The following is an 11,509-nucleotide window of genomic DNA, read 5'->3' as shown; positions in this document are numbered from 1 at the left end:
ACTGGGTTTTAGCTAAACCCAGGACAAGGGAAGACAGTGGGACTTCTGGTCTTGTTGCCAGAAGGTGTTTCCAGACACATTAATAATTCATGTAAAGCAAGACTAGAATATGATGTCTTTTGGGAGAAGTGGCAAAGTTGGGTGATTACAGTGTCAGCCTCTGTACTGGGAGGTCATATTTCTCAGTTCTTCACTCTGCTCAGCTGTGTCTGTCCATCACTGCTAAGTCCTGCATGACTAATTTTTCAAACATGTTTAAATACTTCAGGAAACAGATAAACACCTATAAGGATTTTTCACAAGTGCCTTAACACATCAATCTAGTTGAGTTTGCTTTTGAGGTTTAAGGTATCTAAATAACTTTCAAAGTCTGCCCTTAAGTTTCCTCACTCCTTATTTGATTATTTATGGAATGAGCAAGTTGATTATTTCCCTGCATCTTAAGCATTGTAAGGATAAATTCACTAAACATTATGAAATGGTAGAGATAACTTCATTAAAAATTGTAAAACGGTCAGACACTGCATTTATAGAACCTTGTAAATAAGCACTCAAGAAGTTATGGTTTTTCTTGTGTGTGTTCTGGTAATAGTTTAAAAGCTGCAGCGCAACCCAGAGCTCTGCTGTGCTAAGCAGTTTATCAGCAGAGGTTGAAAGACAGGGTTGTCACACACATCCAGCAGGCTGAGCGTGTAAACAGCAACAATGGGATAAAAATGCTGCGATAGTAGGTACGAAGCCAGGACAGAAACTCATCTCCTGGGTCACTAAAAGCAATCACACTGTATCCATCATTTGTAAAAAGGATTTGAATTCTGCTTCCCTCTACCAGAGTGCTGTGAATGAAAAGCTGTTCTGGACTCTTGTTTCTCCGAGGGTTAGGATTCTTCTCCTAAGTTCCAGCTTCAGTTTGTTTATAGACAGTTTTATACTTTTTCCTGTGCCAGCATTGTCTTTTAGCTCAAACCTGCTGCTCTTCCTGAACTTGTTCTTTGTATTTATTTGTTCACTGGTGTGTAGGTTTTTTCTCCCCTTAATTAGCTAGAGAGGAATTGGGCTGAAGGTGTACCAATTGTGCTTAGGTGTACCAACCTAAGTTTTGGGCGTTAACCTTTAAATCAGTGATCCTGAGGGCTTATTGTAGTCCCCATCTTCATAGGCACCAGTACCCTTAGTTTTCGTCTGATTCATTCTTTAAGAGTTAAAATGTTAGGTCTTTTCACTGGTCGTATAATGCGGTTTTTCAGAAGGTGAGACAACCAGATAGATCAGCAGAGTCCCATCTGCATACGTGTGAAAAGACCCCGTTTGGATCAGTCTTCATCTTGCAACATATGTAGATCTGCCTCTTTCTCTTTGTATGTAAACTAGAGATGTATATAAAAGACCAAAAGCTTTGTGTTGGTTTTACTTGATGTTCTGACTTTATCCTGTGTTTTAAAGTTTTTATTCAACATTTTGATTTCAAGGAAGGAAACACAGCATTGCATCTAGCAGCCAAAAATGGTCACAGCGAAGCTGTAGCAATTCTTCTTGAACAGTGGGAGGAAGTAAATGATGTCAACCAGGTAAGGACTGAGGTTAGAGATTTGAAAAATCAACTCAAAAATAACATTTTAAAGGAATAAATGTTACACTGACTAGACTTCATCAGTTCTTCTGCTGTTCTGGTACCTTTGCATCCTGTTTTGTTGTCTCTCCGATAAATCTAACTCCATCAACACCTTCAAGGTATCTTACTCTGACCTCTGTGCCTCCCCTCCATCTCACATGGTAGAAGGAAACAGAGAGAGGCCTAAACTTTACCTGAATTCCTGTGCTCCAACATTTCTGGCCACGATCTCATTCCTTTTACCATTTCTGGAGCTTTTCAGGCTATCCATCGAGCCACTTCAACATGCATATACAGCACATGTCATCACAGGCACCTCAGAAGAGGTTTCAGATTTGTACCTTTTTCATCTGATTTCAATTGACAGCACAGAATTGGCTGCAGACACTGCCCACCTACTTTTTATTTCCTAGGCTAGTGTTGGTGAGCTCAGTAAGCATATTAATAAAATGTGTATTAGCTGCGAAGGTTGTGTCCTTGAGTTTGTGCACTTATGAGCTGAATTTTAAGGCTTAGAGTAGGTGTGGAAGAGGGAAATGCACACTACCTACTCAATTCAGCATTCCAGCTTTGCAAAGGGTCCTTGTGTCTTCTGCTTCTTCTTTGGGACAGCTGAAATGACCTAGGCAAGTTAATGCACTGTGGGCTGGCATGCCCACAGCAGGAACCGGTTGTGTGGTTGATGGTCTGTTCTGCTGGCCCAATGGGCAAAATGAATAAAGGACACCCAGTCGCACCCAAAGCCTTCTTCTTCTGTAGCAACAGATTTATGGGCTGAGGGGTTCTCTCTTCCCCAGCTTGTCTGTTATTTCCAGCTATGCAAGCTCTGAGGTACACAAGCCCTTCTGAAACACGAAGCCCTTGTGTTTCCAAACCTTGTCTCACATTGTTGCTTCCACACCAGAAGCTTGTTCTGCTTGTGCTCCTGCCGTGCCATGGCTAATGGTGTGACCGCCCTGTCCAGCTGGAGATGTTCTGGTCTGTGGATAAACAGGCTTCGCTTTCCTCAGCATGAGTGAAGCACTAAAATACATCAAGTTTACTAGAATACTAGTGACAGGAGCTTAAGCAATAAAACCCACAGGGTTTACTGATGCTTCTGCAAATGCTGAAAGAGTAACTTTTGGTAAACCTCCATGTATTTTAGGAGTTGAGAAACAGTGATTAGATCATTATGCAGCTGAGGTAACTTGTTTTAGAGGCTTGCTTTGGAGAGATGGAGAATTTTAGGGGGTGAGAAGATCTGAAATAAATATGCCACGGGATTATTTCTGCTTAAAGTGCTCCTTGTAACTAGCAGTTGAGTTGGGACTGACAGAAACTGGTACTTAAGGTATGTGGTGGCATGCTAGCAGTGTTGCCTGGTGTTGAATGACAATAATTGCCATTCACCATCTTCATTTCTATGCCTGTTCCTGGCAATCTGCTTTGGAAAAAGCACAATTAATATTTATTTATATCATAAACCTTACCATGTATTTGTCCCCTTTTCTGCTAAGCTCGATGAGTCTGATGGAGCTAACCTGATTTGTGTCACAGCCTTACAGTCACATGGTTTAAAATGAAGCATGTGTTTTCTCTCTGTTGGTCTAGAATGGAGAAACTCCGTTTTACTTGTCTGTTGAAGAAGGTCATGAAAAATGTGCCAAACTCTTATTGGAAGCAGGAAGTGACATTAATGTTTTAACTCAAGTATGTACACAGTATCCCTCCAGCACACGGTACTGGGACAACCTGGGCTGTGACAAGGACCTTATCTTCTTCCTTCTGCATGTATAAACAGTATATTTGCTCTATTTCTTTTAATGAAATGTTAAAAATTTAAATTTGTTATAAAATAGAACTGGGAATGTAGACAGTGCTAACAGGATAAAACTGATGTGGGAGAAATATAGTATAGATCTATTTGACAGAGTTCTGCAGTGGAGGTTTTTTATTTACTGTATGTCCAATAGTAAACCATATGACTGGGAAATGTAACCAGCTAGGGCAATAGAAAAGCCTCCTTTTTGGCTGTATTTATGACTGAACTGATGACAAACCTGTTCTCCACATCTGGTTCCTGGATCCAGTCCAGCTCACATCCTTGGCTAGACTGTTTAGAAATGATTGTAACAGACTGAGGGCTTGTTTGTTTTAGCAGAATTATTAAATGAAAAAAATTCTATTGATTTATTTTAAAAACTTTGTTAATGTGACTGCACTTTGTTGTTAAATGTCAGACTGAACTAACAGACTAGAAGACATGGTGACATTGTCATTGTCTGTGGAGCAAGGATAGCTAACGATGCTGATTTATCTCTTTCTTAAGAGAGAATGAAAAGGACTATAAAATACTGATATCTTTAGCATGTTTGTTGGGATATTGTAAAAATGGGAAGTTCCTTCAGTATTTACCAAACCAGGTCATGCTAACTGCTGACCCACATGATTTTATCAAAGGGAGATTTTTTTGAGGGAGAGGATAGCCACAGAAATTTGAAAGAAATATTATCCTATATTGATAGCTCTCTTTAGTACTGTTTTCCAGCAAGAAACCTGTAATTTTTTGCTGTTTATACCATTTCTTTCAGAACAGTAGCAGTGCTTTGCAGATTGCAATTCAGAATGGGCATCTATCCTTGGTTACTTTTCTTATAGATAAGAATATTGATCTGGTTCCTAAACCTAAGGTAAGTGTATATCAGTATAACTGTTGGGCTGTTATTCATCCTGTTCTGTGTTTTATGGCCTTCCTTTGGAATTCAGGCAGCTAAATGAGATTGATGAGTTCTTTATTTATTTTTTTTTTTACTATAGACATTATTTTGTGGTTTATGGATGTTGGTTAGCACTGTTTGTGGACCAAGAAAGACAAGGTTCTGTTGCACAAATCCAGTGAGTGCGTGGGCAGACTAGTGCAGTGCAATTTAGTGGTGGCAGTGTTAGGTCAAAGACCACACATTTCTGCTTTCCTAACACTAAAATCTTGTTCCAGTTTAGAGATCACATGTTTTGTTACATCTGAGGGGTTTTTTTAGGAGGTTATTTTCCACTTCTACAGTACAGGATGAAAATAGAATCTGGGTTTCCTGACTTATCTGCCACAATCACCAGCCTGTTGTTTAATCTTATCAAGGAAGAACAATTTATCATAGTCTTGAAATTCTTTATTTTAAAGATCAGGCAGTTATTGTGCTGGTTTTTTTCATTGGCTTTCTGTAGCAGAAGAAACTCATAAAAATGTAACTTGAGTTTTGGAAACATTTCCAGTGCAGCATTGCATAAGAACTTGCTTCATTTCTCTGTAGCCCTGAAGAAATGGCTGTGCTTTATACAGACACTAATGAACGGGTGTCTGCCACCCATAAATGGCAGTGGTACGGAATTATTCTTCATCTTTATTCAGCAGGGAACTGATGAGTCACAGATGCAATGTACAAAGTGATCTTGGCAGTCTAATAGTCGGACTGTTACTAGTATTGAATCTGTGCCCTGGTTCTTTTAATAAATAATCACTCAAATAAAACCCCTTAATTTCTTTCTAGCTGTAGTCTGGGGTTTTTTTGTAAGTATGTCAGCAAGTCAGTTTAGTATGAAGAATATTTCCAGCAGCAATATGTGACTGGAGTTTATTCCTGGAAAGTAGATTTTGACATCTATTTACCCAATGCAGAATTAATCTGTCTCCAGCCTATTCAACTAAAGGCAAATCCAATTGTCTGAGGAAACAGAAACATTACCCTAAGCTCTCTTTTGTCAGCCAAGGGTAGCAGCACATCCTAGGTATGAACACATAAGAGAAATGTCTTTCCACGTGGTGACACACTGATACGCACTCCGCGCACTTAACATTTTCAGGCTTCTCAGATGTATGTTTTTACTTACTGCTGCTGGTACTGCAGGACCAGGCTACTGCCTCTGGTATAGCACTGCACCTCAGGGTGTGTTTTCTGCAGCTTTCAACCACTGGTGGAACATATTGCCTTTGCAAGGGGCAGATTTTAACAAGAACCTCTTTCTTATTTGAATGAACTAACAATGTACCCAAGTATAATAGTTTGTTATTTTCCCTCCACAGCAGAAGAATTCCCCTCTTCATTTAGCAGTCATTAATAATCATCTACCAGTAGTAAAAAGCCTTTTGGATGCCAATCATGATATAAACTCCTTAAATCACGTAAGAAACCTGGGAAATAACTTTGCTGGTAAAGACAAGATTATGTGGATTTTGCTTGAAATCTTTTTTTTTTATTTTGGGCTCAGGGTACAGAAAAATAGGAAGGAAAAGGCAGTTCTCTCCTTATCTTTTTGTGTGCACAAATATGTGTTAGTCACTGGAACAGGCTGTGCTGGTATTGTTTGTGCAAGGTAAGGGTAGCAAACTACTACACACTCAGAAAATATTTGAATTGATTTATTGCTCGACTGCTACAATTCATGTGTAATAAATGACAGAAATGTCTCAACGGTGTTGATCTCAGAGGGAGACCCAGTGCAGTGTGTCACCTTGCTGGCATGGAGGTAATCTTTTTCATAGTGACTCATAGGGTGGTGTGTTTTAGGTCTGTGGCCGCAACAGTGCTGATAAAGCACCAGTGTTTTAGTTGTTGCTGAACGGCCGTAGAAAGGCCTTCCTTTTATCCTCTCTACCCCTCGTAAACAGATGAGATGTGCAGGGAGACACGACCAAAGAGATGACCAGAGCTGACCAAAGCGATGTTCTATACCACCTAATATCACACCAGATGTTGAGGTTACAGCTTTCTGTGGAGAGACTGGTTAGTGTGTTTGGCTGTTAAACTCAAGTTGGTAGTTCAAATGCACCAAGGGAAGCTGGCATCTGTTTTCCCCACTTTTAGCAGGATTGTTTGGTGTCTGCTTGGTGCTGGGGGTCTTTGGAGGCCTGGTCATTGTTGTCTGTAGAGCACCTCCATCACCACTAAGCACTTTAGGTACTGGATATCCTCCTCTTGTGGAAGGCACAGGATAGGGCTGATGGATTCTTTGGTGCTGCCTTGCTCGATCCTTTATTTTTGCTGTATAAAATCTCCAGTAATTGTTAATGTCCATCTTCAGCTTTTGCTGTGTTATCACTTTGGTTTGCCTTGCCTGGGAGAGCCATGCCCAAGCTGGTTATATTTGGGCCCTACACTGCTGCTATCCAGGTACTCAAGGAACTACTTCACGGGGAAAATCAGCAGTTCCCCCTGATGAAGAGATGAATGAATGGCACCTACTCATGCAACACAGGCGTCTCCCACTTTCTTGTAACAGCTACACAATTCCTTGAATACCTTTGTGTAATCAGGCTGTTCATACTCTTGTGTGTTGGGAGACAGATTTTTGTTATTGTTCATAAGGTTAAGCAACTAATTGGGAATGTCACACAGGAATATGCCTGGAGGTGGTTGATCCCCGGGTGGCAGAGTGTGTGGGAGGAGTCGGGCAGGTGCCTGGGGATGTTATTGCCTCCAAGAGCTTGGATTGTCACACCTGAATAGGCATGTAGTCCCATGTAATTGGTAGAACATTTGAAAGAGAGGAGCCTTGCCTGCCCTGATGAAACACAGCGACTTCTCATGCTGTGCTGGGGCCTGGCCTGTGCCTACTGCACTGCCATTTAGTGCCCTCAAAAGAGGAAAGAGTCTCCTGATCAAGGAGCACATGAAGGGGTGTGGAGAAGGTCTCCTGCTCTGAAGCCACTGATATGGACACTCAATCTGAGGGCACATACAGCAGCTTAACCACAGACCCAACCCTCAGATACAGTATTTGCTCCTGTACTCAAAAAGAAATGGTGGAAGTAGATGTTGAGTTCATTAGTGAGAAAAGTAGCAGCTTCTGATGAGGAGTGGAAGGAGAAAGTGTCAGAAGAGATAGCCTGGTCTGCAGCAGGGTGGGAGAGGTGAAGGACAGAAATGACAGAAGTGGAGGAAACTCCCTGGTCCCCATCCTTGAGTAACCTATGAGATAGGCAGCAAGTATTCATCCATCAGCAAGGGGAGTGCATTGACACCTGGTTGCTCCAGTGCTGGGAAGGTAGAGAAGCTCAGCAGCTGGGATCCATCTCTAGGTGTTATGGGGCTGACAAAAGGATTGGAAGAGAGGCAGCCACTTGCAAGTCTCTGGAGGTGGCTTTTATCAAGCGTGAAGGCAAGGTATCTCCTCAAAGAAGATACTATAAACCAGCAAGGCAAGCAGACTACCACAGAAGAAGGTATCCACTATCAGAGTGAGTTAATCGTGGTGGAGGTGGTCTACAGCAACCTGACCAACAATCAGGCCTCCAGAGATCTGGATGACATCTAGTCTGTGTGGCAGAAATTTGCACAGAGCCCATGGAGGATGTACACTGGCACCCTGGCTATAGTGGACTGGGCAGACATTGAGGCAACAGCTGTGTATAGACCAGCCTGTCATCTGTGGTGCTTCAGAGAGAATCTCTTTGCCCTCCCCATTGACCTTATGTCTCAGCTGTGGAAAAACTGTCCCACCACGTCTGTCGAGTCCGACATCGGGCATTGTGGTTCCCTGTGGGGGATACACACTCTAGCCTCCCATCTGACAGGTGGGAATGATCCCCACAATAGCAACAAGGGCTGTTTGAGAAATCTGTATTTTGCCCATTCCCATTGACCTTTTTTTTTTTTTAATTGCTAAAGACTAATTTACACACTATTTTGCAGGAGAAGGAAGTTGTCCTTTAATGCTGGAGTCAAGTATGGTGATAAGCTCGTTTTTGCATACAACAGAAAACTTTGTAAACTTCTTGAACACATCTTCTAGAAGTGTTTTGTTCTTTATCTGTAGTATGTCTGAAGTTCCATACAATAGCTACATACATATATCTAACTTGCTGCAAAGAAGAAAGTAGGCTGTATTGTTGGGGGAAATCTATGAAGTCGTGATTACAGTGTGTATTCTCAAAAGAACTGATGAGATTAGTATGAAACTCTGATGCTGGTGTTTCTTGTTCTGTAACATCTTGATGTTTGACTCTGCAACCTTTAAGTTAAGATCTAAAGGCCAAAAAAGTTCTGTAGCCAGACCTACAGAGAAGCACAGGAACAAAACCTTCAACTTAAAAAGGATGCTGTAGAATATTCTGTAGAAGGATAAATAAGTTTTATTTAGGTGCATGCAAACTGTGTAGAGAGTACACTACCCTCACTTCAGACTCAAGCATTAAACTTGGTGCTGAATGCATTTTTAGCTGTACTTGTTAACAGTTTTGAGGGTTTTGATGTTTCCCCCTCCCCCCTGCTTCTATTTCTGTGTGTGTGGTTTAAGGTTACCATTGTGGTGCAGGTAGACTTCTACATTTTGTATCACATTTTGCATTTCGCAATTTTGTACATTTTGCATTTTGCGTCAGGGCTAGCTAACAAACCCTGTTACGGATGTGGCACAATGTACTCTTGACAGTTATGGGCGTTCACTTGTCTTTGAGTTAATTTCAGCTGTAAAAAAGTTACTCAGGAGCATAGTATGGGTGGAGGTTGGCAGTTACATGAAGTTCTCTGTCCAAAACACCTTGTTTTAAGAGGGAAGAAAGAGAGCTCATTAGGTTACAGTACATTAGAGGGGCATTACAGCAAGTTCTTCCTGAGCTAGCTGGAACTCCTGCCTGCTTTTCCTGTGGAGATCCCAGATGTTCTCTTGTTTGCCTGAAAAAAACCTACCAGGTAGATCACTCAAAAGTTAAACTCTTTTATTCTGTTCAGTGTTTTTCTCACCAAGGCTCTCTTGTGAATTTCTTGAGACTCAGATTGCGAGCACTCTGCTTACTATATTTATTTGGTGTCATTACTTCCAGAGGCAGGAAACCGCTCTACATCTGGCAGCTGATCTTGGCAATGTGGAGCTGGTGGAAGTGCTGCTGAAGGCAGGCTGTGATCTCAACACTGTTGATAAGGTAGATTGGATTCCTTACATATGCAAGGATTATGTGATTTTATTTTTCGTTTTATAACCTTCTTCCCAGAGATGCAGGAAGCACTTGTTGCTAGTTGTCTTTCATGACAGGTAAAAGCTGTCAGTTGCTACAAAGGAAGTCTACTTTTAATATTGCAGTACTTTCAGCTTGCAGAGTCTGAAATAGTTTTAGCGAAGAGCTGGAAAACTTGTAAGCTCTGTAGTTTGAAGGGTAAGCCCTGTTGCCAGATATCACTGATGGAAAAAAATAGGCTTGTGGAGTGGAAAACAGCCTGTGGCTGTTGTAACTGTGCACCCACAGCCGAGTTCATTGCCAGGAGAGGCATGGTACTGCCAGCTTCACTAATTGCAACGATGGTAAGTTTGCCCTTTAGCACTCTGGGCCATCTGGAAATGATGGTGCTGCGTCCCTGAGAAGTTATTCCTGATCTGTTCAGGTGGGAGTTTAGACCCTGTTGCTGATGTTCACCTAGAAAGATTGAGGCAAGAATCACAATGGTTGGAAGGAGAACCAAAGCAGTCTCTGTGGAGTTGCTTCTGAAAGAACAGAGTACCAAATCCAGTTTTTACAAATTTTGCTAAATCACAGCAATATTGAGCTTCGTCCATCTGTACTGTAACCACTATATTCATTTAATGTATGACCAAATGGACAGATTTGATGTTTATCAGGAGCGAAATCTAGCTCGTTAGTAATTAAAAAAGTAATTTTCATGCACAAAACTGTCCTGATGAGGAATAGAGCTCTTTTTCTGTAGCATGATGTGAGGCTCAGGGCTCTGATCGAGGGGCACATGGTTGATGTGCTTTGGGAGGCTGAGGTAATATGTTGCATGGCAGTTAAGCCTTTCCACCCAGAGCCATGCCTACACTAGCTAGAAAGCTGCAGTTCTCATATAGGCTAACCGCGAATGAAATCTTGTCCCCTTTAGACACTGGAAAATTGTCTCTACCTATTTATCCTCTAAGTACAGGCACAGAAAAGTACTTCTTAGTGCCTGTTTTGACCTTAAGCACCTTCAAGCCTTTGGGCTGGATCATGGCATTACAGCAATGTTGACAGAGTTCAAGTTATGTTATGAAAATATGGCTCTGAGCCAGTAGAAGTTCTATCACCTTCCTGCATTGGTTCAATTTCTTGGAATACCTTTTCCCTTGCCTCTTTGCTGGATGACTCCTGGAGGCCATGACACTGCTGGGAACATTCACGAGTACATCCCTCTTCGAACTGAATTGGTACTGAGATGCCAAAAACTTTCCTGACCTTATGAAACAGTGGAGAGGAAGAAGGAGAGCCTGCATCAACTGCACAGCGTTTTTCTGGCCTCAGTTCCCCAGCAGCACGAGTTCTCAGCCTCCAGAGCATGTCCTGCATCTGCACAAGTTGCAAGCTGTTACAGCCCAAGGAATGCCCTCTTGGGAGCTCTTCCTTTCTCCCTTCTGCAGATGTAGTTGCTAATGGTTGTGGTCGATAGTGCAGCAAGTACTCTCGGCATGCACGTAGGATGCCAGCGGTGTCTGCAGGAACACAGGACACAAGAAACAACACTTTTTTTCTACCTCCTCCAGCTTTCTGCAAAATGCACTTTTCCAGAGGTGGGACCCAAGGAGCTTTTGTGGTCTCTGAACTTTTCACATATAAAGTATTTCTATGCTGTAGATTTTATGAAATGTAAATTCTTCGGCTTTAGATGTGATGCATTTTTAAAAACAGGCTAATTTGAATGATTTTGAAAAGAGCCAGGAGCCAGAAATCAAAAGGTATATATTAGCAAAGTCTATAAAAGCTGGAGATGCCTTATAATTTAATTACTGAACCTGCTAATTAAAGGGTTGGCTTCTTTTAGGTCTAATTTTCTGTAATGCTTAGCACTTGATATGTGGAGAATACACTGAATATTTAAATCTCAGGCAGTTCCGCTCAGTGCAAATCTGCTGAAAATAGAAAATTGCAGAGAGAACCTTGCAGAGCCACTGAGA

General features: G+C 41.6%; 1 protein-coding gene across 1 annotated transcript in view; it reads left to right on the top strand.

Annotated features, from left to right (window-relative positions):
• Positions 1–1,469: 1,469 nt before the first annotated feature.
• The window catches only part of ANKDD1B (ankyrin repeat and death domain containing 1B), a gene marked incomplete at its 5' end in the record, with an annotated part of 16,017 nt that continues 5,977 nt past the window's right edge, over positions 1,470–11,509 (top strand). The window contains 5 exons of the mRNA XM_009870007.1: positions 1,470–1,568; positions 3,206–3,304; positions 4,186–4,284; positions 5,673–5,771; positions 9,411–9,509. Coding sequence (XP_009868309.1) covers positions 1,470–1,568; positions 3,206–3,304; positions 4,186–4,284; positions 5,673–5,771; positions 9,411–9,509 — 495 coding nt within the window. The remainder of the gene's footprint in view (positions 1,569–3,205; positions 3,305–4,185; positions 4,285–5,672; positions 5,772–9,410; positions 9,510–11,509) is intronic.

Source organism: Apaloderma vittatum, unplaced genomic scaffold (assembly GCF_000703405.1).
Source record: "Apaloderma vittatum isolate BGI_N311 unplaced genomic scaffold, ASM70340v1 scaffold12665, whole genome shotgun sequence".
Lineage (NCBI taxonomy): Eukaryota > Metazoa > Chordata > Aves > Trogoniformes > Trogonidae > Apaloderma > Apaloderma vittatum.
The sequence above is the reverse complement of the archived record's forward strand: the minus strand, read 5'-3'. Positions and strand labels throughout refer to the sequence as shown.